Source organism: Podarcis liolepis (genome assembly GCF_965112155.1).
Source record: "Podarcis liolepis genome assembly, chromosome: 17".
Classification (NCBI taxonomy): Eukaryota; Metazoa; Chordata; class Lepidosauria; order Squamata; family Lacertidae; genus Podarcis; species Podarcis liolepis.
In genome coordinates, this window is record NC_139571.1 from 38,163,747 (window position 1) to 38,191,183 (window position 27,437).

General features: G+C 47.6%; 1 protein-coding gene across 4 annotated transcripts in view; it reads left to right on the plus strand.

Moving 5' to 3' along the window:
• Positions 1 to 27,437, plus strand: part of PAX5 (paired box 5) — a 260,888-nt gene that overhangs the window by 27,154 nt on the left and 206,297 nt on the right. For 2 of the 4 annotated variants that reach the window (XM_083481888.1, XM_083481890.1), the window contains exon 1: positions 8,932 to 8,992. The exons of the other annotated variants lie outside the window; for them this stretch is intronic. In XM_083481888.1, coding sequence (XP_083338014.1) covers positions 8,947 to 8,992 — 46 coding nt within the window. In that variant the 5' untranslated portion in view covers positions 8,932 to 8,946. Of the gene's footprint in view, positions 1 to 8,931; positions 8,993 to 27,437 lie in introns of those variants that run through there. 4 annotated transcript variants of the gene reach the window in all.

The following is a 27,437-nucleotide window of genomic DNA, read 5'->3' on the forward strand; positions in this document are numbered from 1 at the left end:
ATTCCCTTATTCCGAATAGGATTCCTCGCAAGAAAAGGGAAAAGTTGACAGCTATGGTAGGGGGTGTTCATACTCTGGTTGTTCTTGTGTGCGTTTGCCGGCCTACTTCTTACAGCGGAAACCCCCCCAAACCTAGTCCTAAATGGGCGATCCTATTGGCTCAGAAAGAAAATCCCCCCCCCGGAGCGTTTGTTCCTTCGGCTGCGAAGGGGTTTTCAGCCAGGCTGGATGTCATGTCATTTCTGGTGCAACCCAGGGAGTTTTAAGGCCACTCCCGTTCAAAGAGGCGACCGAAGTGCAAGCCATGGGGGGTGGGGGAGCGGAGAAGAGAGAGGAAGAAAGAGAGAGAGAATGTTAATCGCGAAGGAATTTCCTTCCCCCCCCCCCGCGCCCCTCCCTCCTCGATCTGGTTTCTGAAATCCGGGCGCAAAACGCTGCCCCTTCTTCCCTTCCCTCCAGTCAACACGCGAGTTTCCACTGAGCGGAAATGTTCCTCCGCTGAAAGGGGCGCGAATAGCCGGCCTTCCTCCCCCGCCTCCCCCGCAGAGCTGCTTTAATTAAAGTCACAAAGTCGCGGTTGATTCTCGGCTTGGCTTCTGCGCTTTGAATCGGCTTTCCCCGCCTCTTGCCTCTCCCCCCCTTTCCCCCTTCCCCCTTTCTTTTTTTCCCTCCCTGGAGTTGACTCGGATGCAGTTGAACACTCGCAGGGGCAGCTTCGTCCAGATGTTGCAGCAGCTTTTCAGGGGAACAGAGCAGACAATGCTTAGGATAAAGCCATCTCCTAGGGGCCGGGGTCCCTTTGGCCCCCCAGTAAAATATTTCAGAAGGCGGCCTCTCAAAGTTGATGGGCATTGCTTACCTGCCCCCCATATGTTATTCAAGTTGGCACTCCTGGACAGATGCGTGTCATCCCCCCCCCAGCCTTCCCACTCCTCTTTTCTCCGCCCAACTTCCTTCTCTCTCTTCTCCCCTTCTTCAAACTTTGCCTTTGGAAAGGGTTCAACAACAACAAACCCGCCCCTGGACCGGCCCTTATTTGACCTCGGTCGTCTGAAAGGTCCTGCCGGCAGAACGGCAAGCCCACTACCGTCGAAATAACTCGGAGAGTGATTTTATTTTATGTCATTTCACAACATTTATTGCTCGTTTTTCCACTTGGGGAAAAAAACAATTAAGACCAACAAAATGGGGGGAAACGAAAACTGCGGAGTCGGACCGAAGTTTTTGCGGACCGAAGTGGTTTAAAGTCAAGCATTTGCCCGCAAGGGCCGAGTAGATTTGAAACTCCATTTCCTATTCCTAGCCAGCAATTCTCGCCCACATTTTTTGCACCTCCGACTACATTAACTCCGGCTGGAACAGCCTCGGCGATTATAAGCTCCTCGGGACAGAGACCTTCCTGTTTGTCCTTCTCCCACCCATTCCCACCTAAAAGCCCCGACGCGTGTAGATTAAGGGGAGCTGCGACCGCCTGGTGGTGGAGCACGTTCTTTGTTTGTATGAAGCCCAGGATGTGACCCCTGACGCCTCCTCTTAAGAGTCTCCCAGGTGGCCACTGCTGGAAAAGATCCCTGCCGGAAGGTCGCAGCCAGTGAGTAGACAATACGGAGCCTGATTTGTAGAGGTGGAAGGTACCCCAAGGGTCATCTAGTCCAACCCCTTGCAATACAGGGATTTTATGCCCAACGTGGGGCTCCAGCGCAGGGACCTGGGACTAAGAGTCTCATGCTTTACCGAGAGAGCTATCCCAGATGAACCAAAGGCTTTCGCTCAATATTTGAGCGGTTTCCTATGCAGTACTACTACTCTTAATTAATAGCAATACAATTTTCTTCAAAAGTCAGCTCAGCGGGACGTAAACTCTTTTAAAAATAATCTGCAGGTGGGCTGTTGTTTTTATTTAAGTATCTGCCCTTCCACCCCTTAAAAAAAAAGTAACTGTCAGTGAAAGGTGATTTTTGTGAGCTGACACTCCCCTCCTCCTCCTCCTCGCTACCGTAATGTCAAATGTTTCTACGCGGGCAGCTATTTCAGAGTTTGCACCCACCCACACTCTACCTTGTCTGCCTTTCTTCTTCTTCTTCTTCTTCTTCTTCTTCTTCTTCTTCTTCTTCTTCTTCTTCTTCTTCTTCTTCTTTGTTTGATTTCCTTTTGTTGCTAATCTCCGGAGATTTAAAACAACAATAACAACAACCCAACCCCCTTTCTTTTATCTTTTCTGGGTTAGCTGGCCCGCCTTACCTGCTTGCAGGGTGTGTCCGCTGAGCGGCAAAAAAGCCCTTACGTTTGGTAAATGGCAACGATTGCGCGTGTGCGCCCTGCGCCGCGCCACCTGCGCGGGTGTGGCGGTGCTGTTCAAACTGCGCGGAAAAAGAGGCCGAAGATTAAGGTGCCAAGACATTGTGATTGTTATGACGCCGCATGGAGGGGTTGAAAGGGTCAGAGACTCTCAACAACCCCCTCGCCGCCGTCCCCCCCCCTCCACAGTGCAACTGTCTTCTTTGCTACAACAATGCGCAGGATTTTTTCCTGGTGGCAACTGGTGGTTTTTTGTTTTTTTGTTTAACTCAGTCAAGGTATTAGCTTTGGAAAAGGGGAGGGGATTCCTCGGGAAAGCACTTAACAAAGTATGTGCCGCCAAAGGCCATTCAGAAGCCCTTTTCTCCAAAGTGTTAGTTCCACTACTAAACCCGGGAGAGGATTGTTTTGTATGTGTGTGTTCTGAAAAGCCACTGAGAAAATGAAAGGAAAGGAGAACTAGGCCTTAGGCTGAGAATCGCTGACATTTATGCTCCGCGCATGGGTGGAATGAACCCCATTTTGGGTTTGTGATGCACATAACTGGGAGGCGAGCAAAGGTGGCTTAAAAACTAATTTTGTTGATAGTGTCGTTGTTTACTAGCTCCGAGCTTGCCTTGGCCTGGGATGGCACACACCAGCTCAGCTGCAATGCAACCATGCAATGCGCAATGGGTCAGGGCCATCCTGTGCAGATTTACTCAAAAGTAAGCCCCACTGAGTTCAATGGGGCTTGACCCTTCCTTGGTAAGTAAGTGTGCAGACAAGAGCCGTGTCGAGGGTGTTCTGCTGCGTCGGTAATGGCTTGTTTCTATTGTTATTCCTACGGTTAAATACAATCCTGTCAAGACGCTCTGGTATGTTTAACGTTCTCCTCCACTACCGCAGCCTTAGGACATGCCATGCCACTCCTTTATACGTAGTTTGGGAACTGGTTTGCACAGAGAGAGAACCTGTTCAAGACAGGCCGCGACTCAAACGCTCACTGGTCACAACCTAGGTAATCTTAAGAGAATCGTCAGCTCTTTTCCTGGACAATGAGCCCACACCCAAGTCAAAGTCACTCCAGCAGTGGGTCCAGAAAAGGTATAGGTTCCGAGTTCCTTGATTCATCTACTAGTCCGGATTCAGTTTATCAATACCAATCTTATGCTGACTCTGCTTAGATCCTCTGTTTCCAGCTGGTGAGCACTAGCCAACCTCCCTTATGCATCTGGAAGAAAGTTCCACGGAATTCTATGAGACTTTCTCCCCCGGCTGCAAGTCTATGTGTATTTACTGTACTTGGGGAAAGTACCACCAAATATAAGGAAACTTCTTCTCAAATGCTCAAAGATTGGGCTGCACACTCCCCACTCCTCTTAGCTAACAGGTTACTTACCAAACGAGAGGAAGAATCGACCCAAACCAATGGCAGTACTGTAGAGCAGTTCAAAAGAGCTACTCCGCTTGCAGGCTTTGAATCTGGAATCCTCAAAAGGGTGTGAGTGGGAATCCGGATAGAAACTGTTTCTTTCTTGATGGGGGTTGGGGCGATTCTCTTGACCTGAGCCTGTGCTGTTGGCACCCATGCTCTCAGGAGGCAACATTACACACACACGTGCATGCACGCATTTATGTTTAAAAACAAATATTAGGAAGAAATTGATTGTGGGTACTATCAATTTATTTGAGCACTACCAACTGGTGTAGATGCAAACTACAGGTTTTGCCCTTTCTAGGTATTCAATGCGCAACGGTTTGCGCGCACACTGAGTGAAAAACAATAGTTTAGGCATAAAGGTGTATGTGAGTGTGTGTAGGTTCGCCCAAACCCACAACCTGACTGATACTGAGTGGGCTGACTCCTATCCATGCAAGTATACAAGGGCATCTATGGATAATCTGCAAGCCCGTTTCCGAACAGGCTTATACATTATGGAACATGGGTCAGCTGATATGCCTGTTACGCGTAGGTGTGGGCGCGGGCATTCTATGCGCTGGTATCTTACATGGCTACGGGTCAAAATAGGTACAGAAATGCAACACATGCCTTCATTTGCAAGGGGGCAGTCAGACCCACAACCCAGTTAAAAGCGTAGTTTCATTGGGACTGCCCACCCACCTATTTCTTCGATAGTACCTTTAGTTTCAGTGGGATTTTATGCCACCGAAAATTGTATTTCTAGAGAGAAGGCTGCACCAGTTTAAAGCTAAATGCTGCTGCTGCTTAAGTAGAATGCAGGATTTATGCATTCACACGCAAATAGGTGTCTGTATTGGTATCCCCAAATAGTCACATATGCCTTTATATAAACATATCTCCCCTCCCCCTTTCAAATCCTAAACAGGTTTACTTGGAATTAGTCGCACAGATCAGAATAAAGCATACACCCAGCTGCCCGGTCCTAGCCATGTTTACTGTGAAGCAAGTGCTTTTGCTCCCGGTGAGGTTCACTTCCTAGTAAAAAGGCGTTAGATCTGATTGCACACGAGTGTTTCAAGGTGGGAATGAAACGTCTCTTTTACTCGGGTGCATATACACGCGCGCGCGCGTGTACACGACGCTGCAATGCCAGAGGTGCAGTGACGTCCAGCCCCGCTGGTGAGGAGCCACGAGGATGGATGTTGCCAAAGGAACTGTTTGCCTTCGAAAATCCTGCCCCCACCCGCGCCGCCCCGGTTGTTTTCATTCTTCCTTTCTGAATACCTTGTAACGCTCTGCAATTGGGGTGAGGGTTAAGTAAACAAGTGCAAAATCTTTATAGGGTTGGGTTTTGGGGGGAGGGATATGAAAAACAAAGCAACTTCCCCCCTTGCAAACTAGGATCAAGGAAGCCAGACGCATTTTTTTAATGGTAACATTCGAATATGTTTTTACTGGTTTTAGAAACAGTTCCTCTTTACACAAGGAGCGTTTTTCATATGACACCGCATTCTCTTATAAGTCGAAAGGGATGGTTTTATTTCAGAGTAACCAAAACATGTGTGTGTGTGTGTGTGTGTGTGTGTGTGTGTGTGTGTGTGTGTGTGTGTTATTTATATAATGTATAAACAAATAAGGCGACTGAGACGTTAGAAAAAAGGGGAAGTAATGCAGCTGAAAGCAGAGGCAAAATATGCAGAAAGTCAATTCGGGCGTGTTTTGTTTTGTTTTGTTTTTTTAACGCAAAAAGCTGCGTCTCGAAATATTTTGATATCTACTACGTTTGGGATACAACTGGCGCGATTCTCCGGACAGTTCTCCTGCGCAAGGCCCATTGTAGCGTGTTGGGGACTCGTGGCTCTCCTTCGTCTCGCTGGCGCAAGAGCGTTTGGGAGAGGATTGTGTCCTGTGACGTGCAAAAATGTCCATGCGAGGGACAGTGGGGCTGTCCTGGGAGGCGCGGTGGGGAAGACCTTGAAGCAAGTTGGAGATGTAAATATTAAACACCACGGTCCCAATGCATTCGCCTGGAAGCAAGGGCGCTTAGTTAGAACTGAGGCGCCAATATTTTGAGGGGGGGAAGCACCTCCCCCTTGTTTATCAATCCGGATCCTGTGCATGTGCCTGGGCCCTACTACTTTCAAAGAGGCTTAGCATAAAGGTTTGCACATTTATGTATTATTTTATTTATTATTACAAATGTAGAGGCCCTTCTCCTCAAAGGGGGCGCGGGCGGCTCAAAATAATAAAATTGCTTAAAAAGAATAGACTACAGCAAAAGAATTCTACTTCAACCAGATCATTCTTAGTTTTCAGAGGATACTCCTTCCTCTTCCTCTCTCCTCATCCTCATCAGTTTTAATCGATCTTACCTTATCTAGCTCCATCTGTAACAAAGCAATTGTATTATTTTCATCTAATATAATATTTTTCAAACGTGCGCGCCCGCATGTTATCCTATGCTTGTGTAAAAATCCAGTTTTAGGTCTAAGCTTTCGTAAGTACTGTGTGCGAAAGGTGGTTCACATATTTATGAAACAAATAAATAACGTGTTTGCAATGGCACGTGACCTACAAGCAATGGAGATTTATTGCAAATAAATAAATAAATAAAAGAACGATTTTATTGGTATGATGGTTATTTTCCCGGAGTTTGCATGGATTTACATCCTGGTTATATGAACAGAGTTCACTTGTAAGGATGCATTATTGCGGATAAGCGAATTTCCAGCTTTGGGTTACTGAAAACAATACAACCACTGGTATCATTTACTGGGATCCTCGAACTGTTAGTCAATACCTTCCAGGTTCTTTTTCTTCTTCTTTAAAAATGTGATCTATTGTTTCTCAAAGACCTTGAAAAGGTTTTGGGGGGGGGCAGGATCTAGACAACCTTTAAGACATTACAGCCCCATAAATATCAGTGGGAGAATTAAGCAAGTGCTTAAATATATCCTGTTTAAATCAATGGACCTAATCCTACGTACACAATACATGCGAGTAAGAGCCCTGTTTGAATTACTTCCCAGTAAGCTATCCCATCAAACAGTCGCAAGCTATGTAGCACAATGACTTGGAAGTAAATCTAGTTGACCTCAGTTGAAATTACTTTCCAGTAAACATGGGGCAGGACTGGACAGCGGAAGGACTTAAATTTGGCTGTGTTGTGAAACACGCGCATGCTCAGCAGGCTTGTACACAAGCACACACCATGCACATTTCCCACTGGCAAATGTTTTGAGAGCATGATCCAAACAATTTACCATGCGTTTGCGTGGATAGGACTAAATCCTGGGGAATGTAGGGATCCCTTCATACGTTTAGTTTTCTTTTTTGTTTTGGCAGAAGGTGCTTTATCTAAACTCAGGCTATTTTCTCCCATGTCCCTGTTGACGAACTGTGCCTAAGGTGTCTTAAGGCGATTGAAGAAGGGGGCCTGCTGGTTAATTTAAAAGACCAAAAGACCCACCTTTCAATCTGTAACGGAGACAGGTAGCAGTTTAGCTCCCCAGCAGCAGCAGGAGGAGGAGATGTGAGGGGAAGAAGGCCTTTTTGCCTCCCTTTGCATGGTGAAGAGAATTATTTTGCATAAATGGACCGTTTGCCATTCTATCGATATGGGGTCTTTCTCACCACCAATATTGTTCATTCGCTCGGTCTACTTCGCTTTCCTAAAACTGAACTCACTGAAGCATCCATCTCTTCTGCACTCGAAGGCAGAGAGAAGTGTGTGTGTGTGTGTGTGTGTGTATGGTCTAGATTAAGAAACTATTTTGATACCAAGTTCAACTGTAATGGCAGACAGCAAAGAATGAGTGGCTTAGCTGCCTGGTGGAACAAGTAGATTTATTTTAGACAGGCATGAATATTTCAAAATTAATCAGGCGACTATTACAGTGAAGGAAATTAAAGTGCAAAGCCCATTCCTTCCCACCCCCCGCCCCATAGTGTCGTGGCTAATATTTAATTTTCTCTTTAAAAAATGCCACCCCTTCTTTATTAGAATTGAAGGCGTGTGTGTGTAAGAGCCTTACAGCCTGTGTAAGAATCGAGCATCTTCTGTGGAAAAAGGCGGGGACAGACGGTCAGAATACGGGCTATTAATACGTTTGGATAATACAGTCTCTCTCTCCCTCTCTCCATCCCTCCCCCCAACTCCCAACACGCGACGAATGAAAGAACTGAACGCTTTCCCATACATCCTTTACGCGGATAGATCTGGAAGTTATTGCCAGAGATTCCGTGCCTTTCTGTACAGCTGTGTTAGGAGGCACTACTGTGACTAGTGAGGACGGGACGACCAAAGATGAGTTGGCCGTGTTGACATATGAAACAAATAATAAAAAGAATTAAAAAGAGGACATTGTTTCATTGCACTCGCCTATAAGGACCATTGGAACATGGCAGCACCTAAAACATGCATTGGCTTTCTTGCGTTTTATAAACACGAAAGCAAATAACCCTTCATCCAGGGAAACTGATATTTCGACTTCACAATAAGAAATATATAATTACTTTGGGTTTGGTGTTTTTTTTACGTGTTCTTTCTTCTTCTTGATCTCCACCCCCCCCAGGCGTTGGCTTCAATAGCAGGGGTTCCCCCTCCCTCCTTTTCTCTCATTCTCTTATTTTTAAATTTGGTTCGGTTTTATTTTGGAGAGCAACGTGCAATTTTAATAACTCCAGGCGAATACGCTGCCAAGAGCTCTCTCTCTCTCTGTGTATCCATCAGTTTCTATTTATTGTCCCATTTAATGGTAGTGAAAGGGTTTTTAATGAAAAGTTGACCGGCTACTTTACTTTCTCCAAATCCTGTAAGTTTCAGTTAAATCAATGGCGCCTTTTCTGCCTCCGCCTTCCTTCCACAACGTTGTTCTGTAAACAGCTCCAGTAACAGTTTAAGGCTGCAAACAAACTTTGATTCCTGCTACAACAGATGTCAGAGCTTCTTGAGTTTTGGCTGCGTCTGGGGACATCTTGTGATGTTTTTAGAGAACAGGACATGATCTCACATGGCGAGAAGCTCTTTAGTTCCTTAATCATTTCACGGTTCCTTCGGAGGCTTTCTTCCCACCTAAAACGTTTAGTTTCAGCTCACTGATCAGCTGCAAAGGCTCGACGGGGAGCGGAAGAGTTGAATTATTCCAACCTGCAAGCAGCCCCTAAAAAAAAAGGGAAAAAAAGTGGAAACTTTTTTTTTTTTACCCCTCTCTGTCCATTTCACCAAGTCCTGAAAAATCAGAATGGAATTAGAGAAAAACTACACGACTCCCAGGACTGGCAGATCAGGTAAGGACTGAGATTATTCGTTTGAAATGATGCAAATGAAAACATTTTTTTAAAATAAAAAACATCTTAGGGTTTAACATGTGTTTCAAAAGCTATAGACACATATACAGAAAGAAAACCCCTGATGTTTATAGATTTATATAGAAAGGCTGCCCGTTTAAATAATATTACTCAGGAGTAGTCGCAGGGAAGTTCCATTGGGGTTACTCTGCAGTAAATTGTTGACGGACTGCATTTATTTCTCGCAAAGCACGTCCTGCCAAAAATCGGAGCTCTGAGTTGGAAGAAAATGTTATTTCGGGTGTCAATAAGAAGTTACTATTTAACCATACAGTGTGACTGCTATGTTGTGTGCCTTTTAGGTGCGTGGATGTACATATCCTGTCTCTCTCTCTTTCTTTCTCGATGTGCGTTGCAGAATTTTCTTCAAAGAGGTTTATGTGCATAAATGTCCTGGAGACAAAGGCAGTAACCGGATCCTAAATATATTTTAAAACTTGGAAGGAATCTCAGCTGCCACATCGCTAAGATTTCTTTCTCGTTTGGGACCGAGATTTCTTTTTCTCCCCCCCCCCCCCAAGGCTGCTGTGAATACAGCTTGAAACGCCCAAGTTGCAACCTGCATGACCGGAAACGCTAGACCCTTTCCATTAAAAAAGTCAGTGGAAACCTCCGCTATGTTAGTTTAATTGGGGTGGCGAGGATCCGGCTGCTGGAGACGTCAGAGTCGACCCGGATTATCTGAAGCGGTGGCACGGATGCTGCTACCAGATCCAGGGTGCCTGCAGGCTGTCGGTCAGGAGAGAGCGAGAGAAAGAGACAGCAAAACGACCTGCCCGCCTGCCTGCCTTTTTTCTTTCCCTGCTCCCCGGCTACCCAGTGGGCTGCTATGACTGCGGCCACTTTCGAGCTCTACGGCCTCTGCATACCAAATCCACAGCTCTTTGGCCTCTGGAGCAGAGAGGGGTGGCGGTGTTTGTAAGGAGAGATTTCAGAGCCAGAGAGATACTGGGTCAGCAGCCGAAACAGGACATTTTTCGACATGCCTTTTTCGAACATTAGGACGAGCCTGCCATGCGGCCTTTCCTGGGATCTTCCCAGCTCCTCAGGGTCTCCTGTCTCTCCTTCCAGCGGGAAAGCCCCAAAGCTTAACTCTGGGGGCGAGCGCGCGTCTGGAGAGTGCCCTGACAAGCTGTCTATAAATAATGTGATTTCAAGGCGATCGATGAGCCCTTTTATTAGTTAAATCGTCTGAATAATCGTTTCATCGATAAAGCATTTCATTGCTCTTAGCTCCGGGCCGGGCCAGGGTGGGGTGTTAGGGGGTCTGGGAAGGCCCACAAGGAAGGGAGGTGAAGAACTGGATTTTTTAAATATACAGTATATATTCCGTGCCACCCCCTCCGCCACCTGCTTCTCCGTTCCTCCGGCCAGCAATTCCAAAGGTGACTTGCATGCTGAGCACCAGAGACAGCCCTCCCCCTGTCCTCCTCCTCACCCCCGGCACAATTCGCTAGCCCGTCTCCCGGCCCTCCGATCTCCTTCCGCATTGGTTGGGTCGGTGGGGCGGCGAGAGAGGAGGGGGCTGTCGGCGCAGCAGCGTCTCCGCGCCGTTCGCCGCGATCGATTACTTAGCAATTATTTTTGCACAGGGATGGAGCTGCGCGCGGGTTGACTCTCTGCGGGTTGCGAGGAGGGCTGGTGGCTACTGCAGGCCAACGGGTCTTCTGAGCCTCAAGGCCTCTGTGTATGTAGGACAACCTGCGATAGAGATATCCCAACCCCACTGGGGAGATTAAAGGCAAAGGGGGGGGGGTTTGCGAAAACCCCACCCCGTCTCTCTCCTTGGAGCTGGTGGGGAAGAGATATTCTCGGTCCTTCTCCTCCCCCTGCGTAATGTCGCCACCCGCGCCTGCTGCGCACTGGCTGCTGGCTCGGCTTCTGGGGCCGCTTGCCAAGAATCTTTGCCTACCCGGCGCCGTACAAGGCGGGCAGTTGTTCCACCGCTCTCTTTCCCTGTTTGAAATCGCTGCTGGTCACTCAGGCACCTCTGATTTAGGGGCACAAGCCACGTCTCATTCCCTGAAAAGTCGTCTCACGGCAAAAAGTCGGCAAAAACAAACTCCCCCAAGGTTGCGATGGTGCTGAGGAAGCGCGCGTAAAAGCGGCCAATGCGCACATTTTGGACACTTTGAGCCCTCTTCGGTTCCAAAGATCAGCCAAGGACAGGTGGATTTTAACCCAAGTCGTGTCCCCCACTCCCGCCCCCAAATAGGAAATTCTTCTCTGCTCTGGGAAGATCAGCTTGTTTGTTTGTATAAGGGGGGGGGGGGGTAAAACGCCAGACATAACACGCGGCGTAAAGAGGGCGGGGAGGGTTGGCTGAAACAGAGCAAAGGTCATGGAAAGGTGACCCCCGAGGTGATAATGATTGGGGCACGTCGCAGAACTGTTTTTTTTAAAAAAAGCGGGGAGGGGGGAGAAAACATGGAGACGTAGGACATTCTGCAAGAGGCGGAGAATACTTTTATAGAGTTTATTATGTTCATGACGCTTAATCGAGTAACTTAAGTAGAAAGACCTGCCCGGCAGGGATTGCAGACCGGATGGGGACAATAGGTGGAGAAAGCAAAAGGAGGACTCATTTTGTATAGCCTACTCTTTGCTAAGAAGGAAGGGCTACTTTTTCATACTGAATGAAGTCTATCCCTCACTCTCTACTAGAAGCTTCAAAACGATACATACAATAGTCCCCCTCCCCCCTACAGATTATTTACTTCTGAGTCGACGCTTCGAGCTCCGTTTAAGCCATCGGGAGTAGCTTGCAACTATCCTCTCAAGAACGTGGCTCCATCACATCTCAGACGACGGGCTCAATCCACTGGGAAGTAGTTCTGCGCAAAGCCCCACGGCAACTTAGGGGAACGGCCATGTGCAAAGTCTGCTCTTTGCCGTGGATTGTGTCTCGCCTCAGCCACTTTTCCCTTGGGAAGAGAGGGAAAGGCGTCATGTCAATTTTCCACATTTGCTCAGCCCAAGACGTGGTTATTTACTCCGAAGAAAAGTCCGCCGAGTTCGTGCCAGATTACAATAGGTGTTTCCCCTCCTCTCCCAGTAAAATTGAGCTAAAGGTAAACATCCTTGGTTTTAAAGATCATGCTTAGGCTCAAATGTTCCTCTTCTGTGTCAATTCTAGACCTAGTACTTGGAAGGAAGACATGTTCCTTGATTTCATGGAAGCGTGGCTCCAAGCCAGAGTTGCTGTACCATGGCTGTGATTCTAAACATGCAAATAGGCTCCTAAGCTTGTTTATTCGGAAATAAAAGCTACTGAGTGCAGATGGGTTTACTCCTTGGTAAGTGTGGCGAGGACAGAACCTAAAGGGACTTATGCTGCAAGGAAGCACCTTGGATACAAGCCCCGTTACGCGCGCGCAGTTTTAACAGAGCCCATCACATCTACCCATGCTCCAAATAAAATAAGTAGGTCTGATTCTTCGTTCAGAAGGCCTATTTCAGACACAGCCCCCGCCCTAGAAAACCTCCAGCAGGATTGTGAGCTTGGTTGGGGACGGGGAAGTGGTGCAAGTCCATGAGCGTGAAAACGTAGGCCAGGCAAAGCTCGACTGAGAGCCGCCCCGGATCGACGGCGTGGGGGCTGTGGGGAGTTCACTTGTTCTCTGCCCCGAAACTTTCTCTCTCTCTCTCTCTCTCTCTCTCTCTCTCTGTCTCTCTCTGTCTCTCCTTCATTGAGAACAACGCCGTGTTGATGGACAATCCCGGTGCCTCTCGTGCCACTGAATCCAGACAGTCTGTTAAGGGAGGCGCTTTTCCCCTCTGTGACCCGTGAAATAATCTATAGAATTGTTTACTTTCAGCTCTGATCTCACTGTCAAACACACTCCTGGGTGCAACACACGTGGGACCCACGCTTCCACTCTCGGCTTCGGCCATCCTGGGTGGGTAACATCCTTACTCGCCTCGCTTTGTAGGGTATAGTTCCTTTTCTGGTAAAAGAGAGAGAAGGGGGTGGGGTGGGATCTGGCTGTCCTTGAGGGCGAAGGCAGGAACCAGCCCCACCATTTAGCTATGGGAGAACAGGAGATGGTGTGTTAAGCGGTATCTGGGGCCTATGGGCAGAAATCAGGGGAGATTTCGTCCGCAAAGGAAATGCAGGCAGTCCATATTTAAGTGGAAGGGGAAATTTCGGCAAGGACCCGTCTTAAATCAATCTGGGAATGAGGGTGATGGAGGGAGATACTCATTTAGTGTGTTTGTTATTACATTACATTAACCAGGGACAGTGTTGATAACGGCAGGCGTTTATGCCACAAAGGGCAAACTGTCAGCCTTGGGTTTTTTTTATAAAAGTAAAAGGATTTGCTGCTGTGACGTACACGGTACATAAGGTGAGGATGGTGATAATGGTGATAAAGATGATAGCTGGTAGCTTGCAAGATACAGAATGGTCGTTGCTGCTGCTGCTGCTGCTGCTATAGCTCTCTGCGTGCCTGGCACTTTAACAGAAGCAAAATATTCCTTGCACCGAGGACTGTACACTTTGGTTTTGCTCGGGGTGGCGGGGGAAGGCCACTAACTGCATAGATCCAGGGAGTTGGCCTTAGAGGAAAGTGTTCCTGAAGAATAATCAATGGTGATTATTGGAAACGCGGGTGTCTGTGTGGACTGCAGTAATGACACTGATGTGTCCCCCTCCCAGCAGTCAGGAAACGGTGAGCGACAATCTGACAATGTACAAACCACTTGCAGTAAAGGAGCTTGGATTAAAGTGATGACAGCAAGCGCGGATAACCTACAGGCCTACATCTCTTGAGTTCAGGTGTAACTGGATTGCGAGTCACGCGGGGAACGTGTGAAAGAAGATTGCCACCCGGGTTCTAAACATATTTACTCGCAAGCGGAGTATTTTAAAATGGAACTTAAAGGCGCGCACAGCATCCTGGTGCTAAATACAAAGAGGCCGCGGCAGACTACAGGAAAGCTCCTCCCCAGCTAAGCTTCTTCTCCAAATATTTTTGCGCGTTAGTGCTGAGGGCCGAAGTTCTCCAAGCGTAAAGCTGGTGGCAACACAAGCATGGCTGAAAATATCTCTCCCCCCGCTGTTTCAAACTCCCTTGACCTACGCAACCACAATGTTATTAAAGGTAAAAGTAATAGCCTACTAATACTCTGGCTTCAGTTTAGTTTAGCATGGAATTTAAAATCTCTCTCTTCCTCTTGTCTCTCAAACACACACACACACACACACGGAGTGGGTGGGGGGCTTGCAGGTTCCCTTTTCCATTCCAAAACAAACCCCGCGGGCTCCACTGCTCAATTGGCTACAAGGAAATACAACAGCAGATGCGCCAAAAAGTGAAAAGCGCGCCCTGCAATGCAAACATGCGAAGGAAAAGGCGAAATATGAAAACGTTTCTTCCCAGGTTGTTGATTGTCTGAAAATGAGGGTTGATACAGAGTATCTCTGTCTTCTTCCGTCCTACCTTCCTTCCTTATTTTGCTCAGGAAATCTTGAGGAGGCACGTGCACCCTGCCTTAACTTCAGAGAGATGATCTGCATATAATCCAATTAGTCTTGCTTTCTGTACAAACACAACGCGCCTGCAGCCAGATTCCCCCACCCCTCGGCCCGTTGTTCAACCTGCTTCAGTTAATATAAGAAAAAGAAAGTAAGAAGGTCAAGACTGGCAACAAATTAGGCGCCATTAACACCGAAGGCCATAGTCCATCAGGGAGGTTCTCCCATTGAAATGAATGGGAATAGTGCTCCCGCGCTGGCCTCGTTTCTCTCCATGGGGCTCGCTGTCCTCGTTTCGAAACGTTTGCATTGTTTATGGGCGCGTTTTGCAAGGGAGAGAAAAATGGGAGCATGTGTGGTGGGACTTCTTCAAAAAGGATTCTTTGAAAAACCTGCCAAAGTTGCTTCTTTTCGTTACGAATGGCTGTGACTCACGAGTGGGATCCCAATTCACAAATTAAGGGGAGGTCTGGCATGAAAAGAGAACGGTTTGAGACCTATATTTCCTAATAGATCTCAGTCACCTGTGACTTTCGAATTCTGGAGCCAGGATTCCTTGGGAGAACTCATTTTCTGAATGCCCTCTTTGAACACCAGGACGATCTTAAAGCTAGGCGGTCGCTGGCAAAAAGCAGGACTTTTTAAGTGGTGGCTCCGGACCTCATTAATCCCTTCTCTAGGGTGTTCGCCACTGGTCTTGAGGCTCATGGTCAAGGTTATTATTCTGCTTTAAACGTATTTTCGTCGTTAGCTCTGCTGCTATGGCTGCTTGCTCTTTTATCTCACTTGATTGCACGAGGGTTGGTTTAGTAACTCAATGCATGTTTTTTTTGTGTGTGTGTAAAGCCCACGCTGTTCAATGGAGCTTTATTCCAGGGTAGTCTACCAAGGTTTGAAAATTTAGCTGTGGTGTTTTATATTCTCCTGCGTCCAGACAAAATGCCTGTACAGTAGTAGTAGTAGTAGTAGTAGTAGTAGTAGTGATGATGATGGTGGTGGTGATGATGACAGTAATAATACTAATACTTTCGATGGGGATAAGCAACGAAACCCCCTCCATGCATCTCCTCTGACGTTCCCCCCTTAAATCGGAGGGTTGCGATTTATCTCTCTACGTGTAAAACCGAGCAGGATTTGTGAGGTTGAGAAAGAACTGTGCAGAAGGAGAGAAGTGCTATACTCTGGATGATGGGGGGGGGGGGGGAATAAGCAGTGTAAAGACCAGTGTAAATTCTGCCTACTAAATCTGTGCCGACCAAACCACATATCCTGGGGCACTTTTAAAAAGTTATTTAATCGGAGCATTCAACAAGCGCTTGGAAGGCAGCAGTCTGGGCACACCCTTAACTTGGGTTGGAAGCAGCAAAAGGATTAAATCAATGGGACCTAAGAGATGTGGTGGGTCGTAGTGCACATCTCTCCGGCTGAAATCACTGGGATTTAAAGTTGCTTAATGAATGAATGAAAATCGGTCATTAGAATGAAGACTCCATTGCTTTCAATAGGGCTTGGTTCCAAGTTAATGTGTCCAGGCATGTTGGTTGCAGAACGTGATCATTATCATTGCTGCTGTTCCGTTGTTGTTGAAGTGCCTCACCTCTCTAGCAGCAGTGCTAGAATGACTGAAGAGACAGAGGGTTTATATACTACAACATCTCTCTCTCACACATCGTCAGAGGACACAGCGAGCGCTCTCTCACGCAGTTAAGCCTAAGCACTTGGGCTGAAGCTGCGAATTCCACTAATTTTAGCACGATTGAGGAGCTGGGTTCAATAAAAAGGACACTGCCTTTAAATCAGCGGTTGCCTGATCCTCGTAGATACAAAGACGCGCGGAATTAGAGTCCTCTGAGAACGCAGTTTGTGTGTGTGTGTGTGTGTGTGTGTGTGTGTGTGTGTGTGTGTGTGTAAAAACTGGCCCTGTATTTTGTTATGGCAGCTCACACTGAGCATTATTTTGCAAACAGAGAAAGGGTAGAGGGGAAGGGAGCCCCCCCCCACTCCGCGATCACGCCCCTAACATCTCTGCTTTCTATTTAGTCGAGTATGTACACGCTATGCGAGCAAAAGTGAAGTCGACAGGCGCTTTAGAAGAACTTCGGCATCCTCACCAAATCCCATCTAGCTGTGACAAGCGCATTGGGGAGCTGAGCATTGGGGGCAGGGCAGGGGGAATGAAGCCGTGCTACGCCACTTTTACAGCCCCACCACTATCATAATGCTAAACATGTTTGCTCGCAAGGGGGTCTAGGAAAGTATTCGAGGCTTAAGCACGAGCACACAGTGTGCTGTTCACACGACGTGGACGTTCTTTTCTCGAGGACTTCCAGTGCCCAAGGCGTGGGTGTAACAACCCCACGAACGAAAGTGCTCTAGGAATGGAAAGACATTGTATTTCGACATGCTGCGAAAGAGCCCTCTCGGTCTTTTTTTGATCTGGGGTGGCTCATTGACATACGGGTGTCACCCCTTCATACTGTAGTCATGAAGGTGCCATGCGTGTATATATTGCGCTTGGGTGTTTGCATTCAGAACTGTGTGTGTGTTTTTCCTCCAAGGATGTAGGCTATCTTGACTTTCTCCCGAATAAGCTTGTATGGAATTGGGCTGCACATGAGCGTAGCCAGGATTTTTTTGGAGTGGGGCAGGCCTTTTGTTGGGGGGGGGGCAGAACCTCAGTGTGCTCTGTATTTTTTTTTATTGATTTAGGGGGACAGCTGCCCCTCCCTTCCCCTCCCTTGGCTATCCCCATCTTAGAGCTAAGTCTATCAGGGCTTTGCCCTTGTAAATTTTCCTGCACCTGCTTTGAAAATTAAAGGAGAGAGTGTATTTGACCCCCCATTCCCCCCACTTACACCTACAACCGATTTCTGATTGACGTTTGCATTTCTGATCGCCATCACTGAGGTTCTTTTAAGGGTACCCTCTGGCTGAATCTGAAACATCAGGCCAAACCGGTGCCTGGAACCTGGTGGCTTATAATGTTATGAGGATCCTTGGAATATATTACTCCTTTTGCCCCTACAAAGAACCTTGATTGAGAGTCATTTCCATTAAAGAGGTTTGAACCTGACCAGTTAACATGCATGAACACAGCATAGGAGTGGAGAAGGAAAAGAAATGGAGTTTGGAATTATTTGTATCCAGCTTAGTCATGCTGGCCACATGACCCGGAAAAACTGTCTGCCGACAAACGCAGGCTCCCTCGGCCAATAGAGCGAGATGAGCGCACAACCCCAGAGTCATCCGCGACTGGACCTAATGGGCAGGGGTACCTTTACCTTTAAACATGATACACATACAGTGCAATCCTACAAGTGTTCACTCAGAGATAAATCTCATTGTGTTCAGATGAAGCTTACTTCTAGAAAATTGTGCATAGCACTGCAGGTCTAGGAAGTTCAGTGGGAATCAATGGGATTTTGTTTCCAAGTAAATGTATTTAGGATTGGAGTGTCACTGTTCCCATTGAAATCAGCGAGTGAGGCAAAACGGAGGACACATCTCTCCCTTCCTCCCTCTCTCGCAAACACACTCACACACTCTTCTATGGCCAAGTCTAAGCAATACCAGGTAAGCACCAAACCCCAGGACCTTGCAGGTAGGAGGCCACCTAGGTGGAGAGAGGACTCCATCCAAAAACTTTGTTGTGAGGAATGTGCAACCAGGGTAAACAAAGGTTTGCCAGACTGGAACTCCCCCTGCTGCTAGTTCCATAAGGCTGCAGCAGTGAGTTGCCCACCATCACAAGGAGGATTGGGTGGGCTTCTTTTTAGATCCGAGACATTGTTAGAACTGGCACAAGGGACTTGTTCCCCAAGTGGATATTTTGGGAGGAAAGGCCTAGAGAGAGGACTCCAGGTTTACAACCCTGGGAATGTGGAGAGGCAGAGCTGGAAGGCTCTATTTGCAAGCCAACTGAGCAAGAGCCCTTGGGTGGGAGTGAATTGCTAGCCATTGAGGTCAGATAAAGCTGGCTGCTGCAGTGGGAGGCTGGAGTCCAGGGGTGTTGATGGGATTTGATAGGCGACATTGTAACAAGGATTTTGGTGTTTTGAAATGCACCTCTTTATATTTAAGAGCCCACTGAGGCCAGTCGCCTCTCCGGTCTAATGCCTTGTTCTCACAGTGGCTAGCCAGATGTCTGTGGTAAGCAGGACCTGAGCACAAAGCACTTTCCCAACCCGTTATTCCCAGCAACTGGTATGGAGAGGTGTGTGAGTGCTTCTGTTTCTGTGTGAATGGGGTATATTCCCTCTGACAGTGGAGGTAGAACATACCCATCAGGGCTAGTAGCTATTGATTGATAACCTTTTCCTCCTTGAATTTATATAACCATCTTTCAAACCCATCCAAGTTGGTGCCATCACATCTTGTGAAAGTGAATTCCATAGCTTTAACTATGCACTGCATGAAGAAGTACTTTCTTACTTCACATACATACACCTAAGTGGCTTTTCTACCTAAGTAAAGCATATACAGTGGTACCTCGGGTTACATACGCTTCAGGTTACAGACTCCACTAACCTAGAAATATTACCTCGGGTTAAGAACGTTGCTTCAGGGTGAGAACAGAAATCGCACAGCGGCAGCGGGAGTCCCATTAGCTAAAGTGGTCTTCAGGTTAAGAACAGTTTCAGGCTAAGAACGGACCTCCAGAACGAATTAAGTACTTAACCCAAGGTACCACTGTACTGAAAAGAACTCATACAGATTTTGAAAACACTGATACCACACAGGTATTGGCTGTGACTTCCTGCTAATTGTACACTCAGTAGAAAACAGGTATGTGACTCTGTAATGTGTGAAAACAGGCTGCAGAATCCCTTTAGAAGTGATTAAAAACCACTAACAGCTCCATAGGAACCAACTTCTAGGGGCTGAGGTCCCTTTGGCCCCCATAATAAAATATTTGAGGGGGCTGGGCCCCCCCAAAGTTGATAGGCGGTTACATTCAAATGGTGTGCGCGCCACATTTCTGATTGATTGTGCAGGGCAGGGCTTATGTGAGTCCCCCAATATTTTATTCAAATTGGCACCCCTGAATGATGCAATCCTCTGTGTGCCTATTCCAGAGCAAAATTATCAAATGAATGTGCACAGGATTGCAGCCTAAATTAACTTAACAATGGACTTAAATCCAATGTGTTTTTGATCAGCTGTTTTGTGGGTGGTGGCCTAATGTCGCTGAACTCAACTGATTCAAAGCAGAACCTTGAATGTAGTCATTCCCTTTCCTTGCTGAATAAACTGTTATTTTTAATTAATGTCCAAGAACATTCTGTTATAACAGCAAAGTGAGGATTCGAAATGCCTAAGGCTGTTGTTGGCCTTCCTTATGCAGGACATGGGCTGTGAGAGCAAAATTAAATAGTCCATGGTAAGGCTTAGCTTTAGAAATAATCAGACATAAACATACTCTAAAAAGTCACTCTCAGTCTGGACAGAAGTCAACCCCATGTTTTCTTCAGGAAAAAGAGACAGATTTGAGAACTGATGCACATACAGCTTGCTGAAAATTCCAGCAAGGCGCTGACATGGAGTGGAGGGTAATATGAAATGGTTAGCATTGACTCTGGTGAGAGCATATGGGTGCAGCAAGTTTGTATGGGGAGAGGCGTTCATCAATGACCGGAAGAAAGTGTCCAAGCTTGAATACAAAAGGGAACCATCTTCAAAGGCTGTTGAGCTGGGAAAGGGGGTGGGGGAAGAGGGAAAGAAAAGAAAACCGAGACACTGGTCTCTGTGCCCTGAGAAATCTTTGTGTTGTTTCATTTTCTCTCCCTCTTCCTCACCTAAAGTTCCTTGCAAATGAATACACGTTGAAAATTCACAGCCTGGTTCATATCCCACTCACAACGAAAGCACACTTGAACTTAAGAATACCATTTGACTGTGTTTTGTGGAAAGGGTATCAGAAGTGATTTTGCAGCGGAAAGAGGCCTAGAGGAACTCACTCTTATAGTGGGTGTCTCCTCTCAAGGTCCTTGACAAATGCGGTTTGGGGTTACTATGGAGCTGAAAGATCACATTCTGAGACGTTTCCTTTCCTTTGTAAAAGTGCCCTTCACCCTCTGTTGTTGTTATTTAAAAACATGGTTCTCTGAGCTTTAGATCTAACTAGGAGTGTCATTTTAGATTTCATTCACACTGTGTGTGTGTGTGTGTGTGTGTGAGAGAGAGAGAGAGAGAGAGAGAGAGAGAGAAGGAGCAGATTCAGTGGCAACATTTAAGGAGCACAGGATAGCACCCTGCATTTCAGACAGATGAACTGTGTGCTAACATGAGGTATAAAAGCAACATGCCAATGATCTGAAGAAAATTGTTTCTGGCGGTTAGTTTATCCAAGAGCAGGCCTCTGAGCCGTGCTCCCTCTGATAATCCCGCCAAACATACTCTGCCCTGCAAGAACCAAACACTGGCTATTTGATATTATATTATATTCAATATTGAAAACATTAAATACTTCTGCTCAGAAGTAAGTCCCAATAGTTGAAATGAAAAAAAAAATTAAGACAATTTTTTTGGTGAATTTTAAAATGTCTCATAATATCAGTATATCAGCCACACTCCTTTTGTTTAAGTCAACAGATCTGTGGCTTTGCCATAGGGTATAGGCCCATTTAATGTAACCACAGTAGAAGCCCAGTGAGTCAATTTACCTGAAATATAAGTGATTTGTAAGGACAGCCAAGTGGCCTTAAATTTGAGGTGGGGTGTGTGTGTGCCTCTCTAAATGACATCCCTGGGCTTACGCTATGAATGAACCATAAGATCAAATAAACAAATAATTAGTCAAAGCTGCATGTGAGAAAAGCCCACCCCTGATAAAACACACAGTTGGAGGGCTATTTAAACAATTGTCTTTCTTGTGTTTCAGACCATATGTGATTATTCCTTAGGTTTACCTTCAGCCACCAGAAAAGCTCTTTAAAAACATGCAGCTTGGTTTGTAAATGCCTAGGAGTCAGACCTTTCAGATAGGTTCAAAAGCAGATCTTTCCTATGAGTCCTATCCATCCCTCCAAAAGATACCCCCTCACACTCCACCAGTACCACAAAAATCAGAAATAGAACTCCCATATACTCCAGGAGAACCCAAGAGCTTCCCTCAAAAGGGAGCAAACTCCTATATGCTATCTTTACTCAGAGACAACACCTACCCAGACCAGTGGGGTGTGGAGTTTGTCTAAAAATTGTCTTTGGCTTGTGCTTCTTCTGGAGAGAGGGACACTCTGCAAACATAAAAGCAAACACCCAGAGCACCAGCTCCCCCATTTCCTACCCTGCCCATCCAGAACTGTGGTCTTAACCATGGACTGGGCGCTTTGCCTCTCCCGCTGACATCCATCGAAAACAAATAAGCAAGAATTGGTTTAAGGACTACAAAGCCATCTCTGAACTTTACGCACACACAAACTCCGCCACTCTTTTCAAAACACACAGACCGTTCCCAGCACAATGGAGGGGAAACAGGTTATTGGCAGTGGTTAAGGACAGTGAATCTGAATGGCCTAAGATTTAAACTGTTTTAGTACCATTTTTGCTGCTAGTATTAATCCGGGCACCACCATAATATTAATGGACCTTGTGGCATTTACTGATAATTCTATGGACGGATTCTGGGCTTCAAACTGCAGGTGAGGGGTGGGTGGGTGATGGTTTTGTTGACCCCTGTCCCCACATAAACAAAAACAGCAACAGCACCCGAGGACTGGTGAGTTAAACTAAGTCTTTATCCATTGGGGCGGGGCGGGGTTAATCTTATGGGAAAGTGTTAAAAAATGCAGTCCTCTCACTATCACCATTTTAAGCTGCAGTCCTAAAGAGCAACCTGGGAACTTCTGAATAGAAGCGCTTAGGATCTTCGCTGTCTTCCAGTCGACCCTCTAAATCTGCATACCTTTTCGAGCAGCTCTTGTCAGTCTGATCATTCTTGGGGATGCTTGAGGACGGATGGATGACCATCAGAAAGAGAGATAGGCGTGTGTGCGTGTGTCCTGTTTTCCACTGGCATCAAGGGGCCAAGAAGAAGCCACACTTGTGACGCCTCGCAAGAGGAAGTTCTGTCCTTCACATAAGCCAACTTTGGCTTCTGACACCGCCCTCTTTCGTCCCCCTACCCTTCTCCCTATGGGCTCTAATTCGTCGGCACTTCAGCGTCTCCCCGGGGCCACTCGCCTCTTACGATTTCCGCGAAATTCGCTTCCCGATCAGGACGATTAGGATCGCAGCTTGGTGCGCCCTCGACCTCCCTCAGCTATCGATCTTTGCGCGCACCTTGGGGCGATTAATTCTGGAAGTACTCTGGAAAGAGAGGGGGGGAACAGGGCCTACTTTCGAAGGCCTCGCGTTAGGAGTGAATTTCCCCACCGCCTCGCAAACAACACCCCTAGATCCTTGCCAGGCGGGCTCATAGTGGTGGGACGCGCAAGGTTCTCGCGCTCATCCTCGCTAACTGGGAAAATTGGGCTGTTTTTTCCCATTCTTGCATTGGGTGGACCGGCCGGCGGAGAAGCAGCAGCATCTTTGCTGGGAATGTCCCTTTCTGCCAAAGCCTCGTGACCTTTGCTGCCGCTTTTCGCTAAGTGTGGAGCTCTCGACGCTTGAGATCCGCTTGAGAAAAAGGAGCAAAAGCTTTAATAGCTTCTCATGTCGCTGCGCACAAAAAGGTCTGCCCTCAGGCCTCCTCGCGCACAACACTGCTCGGTCACAGCAACCCGAGATATCAAGAGCGCCATGTTCAATAGGCCAACCTATAGATGGAGGAGCACCTCTGCATGGTGGGGAAGCGTGCACACAATTTGGGGGCCTTGCTGTCCACATTTCACACAGGGTTTTTCAGTGATCCTTTTTGCTTCCGTCTTTGCTAGGTGTGTGCGTTACATTTTTGTGTGTCAAGACATAGTGTGAATTGTACGCTTTAGTAACAACTCTTTGTTCAGACAGGCACAGAAATGTAGCCTGTGTTTCTTTGCTGAAGGAACCCTTTCGAAATCGCCACACTGTTAAGCGCAGCTGTAGAAAGAGAGGCATCCTGGAAGGACGGTGTGGGTTTTATTTTTATTTTTAAAGGAACTCCCAGACATGACTGCAGCTGAGCAAGAGGCATTCAGATCCAGCTCTGTTAGAGTCAATGGGTTTTTTCCTTCTTATTCCAAGGATGGGTCGTATCGACGTAAAACGATACTTACTGGTTTTTTGGCGTGCAATCTGGGAGTGACTGTGCCTGCGGCCGCAAATATTCACCTGCGCTTCTGTAGCAGAAACGAGTGCAATGATGTATTCAACTAAACGCAGGACACTGCTAAGTGTGCATTTACGATGCTTTAATTAGGTGCAAACGCCCATTGATACAAAAACTTATATTACATCTCAGTGATAATGCTATGCTATCTTGAGCGTGTACGGGTGTATACTATGTAAAAACAGGGGAAATATAAAATGGCAGTTATACAAGACATAAGCATATTCACATATAGAAGGCCATGAAGGTTGTATAGGCGCAAGCACGTCATATGACACCTTGAGTCATATGACCAATATTGCTCTGTGTGTTTTCCATCACGTGTACCACAATGTTTTAGGTGCAGACACTGTTATGCCTATTATATTACAGTAAATACAGGACAGCAGAACAAATGTGGGTCTGAATGTGTGTTCACACATATCCAGGCATAAAATCAGGCGCTGTCGCCATTTGTCTGTAGCTTACTGCGAAACACTTGCACTTGGAAGCGAGTCTCATTCATTAATTTCTGTGGAACTTCGGCGGTGCATTCGGATCCTAACGATGTTCATGCAGAAGTAATTCATTTTATTTCTTATTTGGGGTTTCAGTAAGTCTTAACCCCTTAACGATATAACTTAACAGGGCTGTGCGTTGTTCCCGGCTTCAGAGGCGCGCGCCTGTATTTCTATGCACATAGGAATATTTTCAAAATATTACCGACAATGCACGGGGATCCAGTCCTCGCGTTTTTATTTTGTTATTTTCCCCACAAAGTAGAATGACAAAGAGCATAGTTACTTAGTTCTGCCATGCATATGAAACCATATCCGGTAATAACTGTACATTTCATGAATTCTGAATAAAGCAGGCGAAAAGAGACCGTATCGAGTCACTTTAGGGCGGCGAGTCATGTGCTATTTCTAAAGCCAAAGAGACGAGCGAACGAGCGGTTGCTCCCTATATTTAATGATCCTTATCTCGCTTCTCTCATTTTGAAGCCCGCTTTATAAAAGGGAGCACTCTGATTTTATATATTTATCTCTCTGTGTGTAGCGACAGTTTTAAAAACAATCGCAATAGGGTTTTTTGTTTTTAAAAAAACAGACTTAAAATGTTCACACACCCGTCTTAATGGGGTTTTACTAAAATGCAGACCGTGACATGTGGGACTCGTTTGCTACTGGAGAGGGAACAAGTTCAGGACTGGGCGACTAGTCGAGGCCTTTCGTTGCGCGCAGGGCACGAGTGGATCGCGTCCTCCGCCTCAACCGCCCGTGTCAGTGGCTAGGGCAGCCCTGAGGCCTCTTGCGAGACGGGTTTCCCCGGCTGTTGATGGGAGTTCAATGGCAAAATCGATGAGGTCGGACTTGGCAGGTGGTGAGACGGAAGGAGACGCGCTTGGAATTACGGGCGGGCAGCGGCGTCTCCAGGCGAACCCAAGACCCTCCCTCAAAAGGGAACGAACTTTCCTAACCTCTGATGAAAGGAAACAAATTCCTTTCCCCGAGCACCAGTGTCCCAGCTCCTCCCCACACACCCCGCTCCATTCTCCGCGCCTCGGGAGGATGTTCTCGAGGCTCCCTCTATGGGGACCGAAGGAACACAGGGCTGGAGCTGAGAGAGGTTTGCAGATGCTTGGCTGATGCTCTCCCTCTCCCAGCTCAAAGAAAGGGGCGACACAAAACACAATTCATTCTCCAACACACATGTAAGTGTGCTCTTATTCCAGGGGTACCTACTTGAATAAAAGGGGGGGGGAGCAGGTAAGCCCCGCCCCGCATAATCGATCACATGCACGCACACTATTTGAATGGCAATGCCCATCAACCTGGGAGGGACCCGTCCCTGCCCCCTCAAATATTTTATGGGGGGGGGGGCGAAGACCTCTCAGCCCCTAGGAATTGGCTCCTATAGTTCATTCTCTCTCTCTCGCTCTCGCTCGCTCTCTCTCACACACGTGTCAAAACGGATAAGTATATATTTAGCTCTCTCTCGCGGGTTCAACTACACGCAACGCAATCCTGCAAGTCTCACACCTTGCGCACAGGATTGCAGGCATAGACACACGTTCGTACACAGGCAATACTTTCAGTCAGAACACATTCTTATACACAAATGCCAGGGCAGGAGGAAGTACAGGGACATTTTCTAAGGCCTGGTTCACACATGCAGCGCGCATCAGCTTCCTACGTGACGACACCTGAGGACTGACGTCTGAACGCATAAAGAGACTCCGTAGAGAAACATCTTGATGCAGGGCGGAGAGTGAAGCCCCGTCTGCGGTGATTAATCTGAGATAGCCAATCTTCACCTCCTGAAAATAATGGCTCGACGTGGCAGCTAGCAAGGGGGAAAACAAACCTTTCAGAGGCTTACAAATGTAAGCAAACATTTTTAGATACACTTCTCTCTCTCTCTCTCTCTCTCTCTCTCACACACACACACACACACACACACACACATATACACAAAATCACACACTTCCACAACTGAACCAGGAAACGGAAGCTTTCAATGTTGGGGAGCCGGGGCGGAAGGTTTCTTCTCCCGCACAAAAAGGACAAGCCTTGAATAATGGGGACAGGAAGGAAAGGGACAAATGAAATGCACAGGCCCACTGCCTGGCCTTAATGAGCAGGCCACCCTCCCTTTCTCTCCCACCTCTCCCATATTGTGTTTTGATCAGGCCCGTCGAGACCCTTCGCAACCCCAAGTTCAACTCCCGCCCAGCTCAGAAACACATCAAAGCCCCCATTGACCCCACTCTCGGCTTCCGCGCGTGTGACGGCTCCGGCATTTTGCTAGAGATTTCACTTTTGCTGGAGAAAAGAAGAACGAAACAAAAGCTCGTGTGTGTTTGTGTGTGTGTGTGTGTGTGTTTGCGCGCCCGGCCTCGCGAGCAGCAATCTTATATGCACCGCTTCGGGTTTCACGGAATCTCTTGCATTCAGCGGGATTTACTTTCGAGGGTCGGGTTCCACGGGCTGCAATCCTAAAGGCGTTTACTTGAGCGTAAGCCCTCACTGAGGGCAGGACTTCTGCATATAGTCCGGCTACGAGGGGCTTTACTGATTGATACACGCACCCCGGCACTATCACCCCCGCAGTTGCCTTCATCAGCCCAGTGGCGTAGCGTGGGTTGTCAGCACCCGGGGAAAGGCAAGTAATTTGCGCCCCCTAACCCGTGGATTTGCGCCCCTTAACCCTAACCCCCCCAGATGTTGTGCCCGGTGCGGCCGGGCCCCCCTGCACCCCCCACGCTACGCCACTGCATCAGCCCTCTTGTTTCTTCCAGACCCACAGTAGCTCGGGGCGCGCAAACACACACACACACACACCCCAGCCCGCCATCCCCTCCAGTTTGTCAATGAATCCGCCTCCCCCGCGGGGCTCCGCCCGCCGCCCTCGCTGATTGCTCCGCCGCTGGCTAATCAGGCGCCTCCTCCCCCGCCGCCCCCCTCCCCTCGGAGCTCCCAAGCCCCGCAGCCAATGCGCGCAGGGCCGTAACTTTACTTTTCTGATTGGCGCTCGGCGAGCTGAGTGACGGGCCGGCCCGGCGGCAGCGGCCGGCAGCGCTTGCCCTCCCTTGCCTCCTTCCCTCCCCCCCCCCGCCCGCCCGCCTCGGGCTCCCAGCAGAGGCTGCAGCCCCCCGCAGCCGCTGTCCACACGAAACT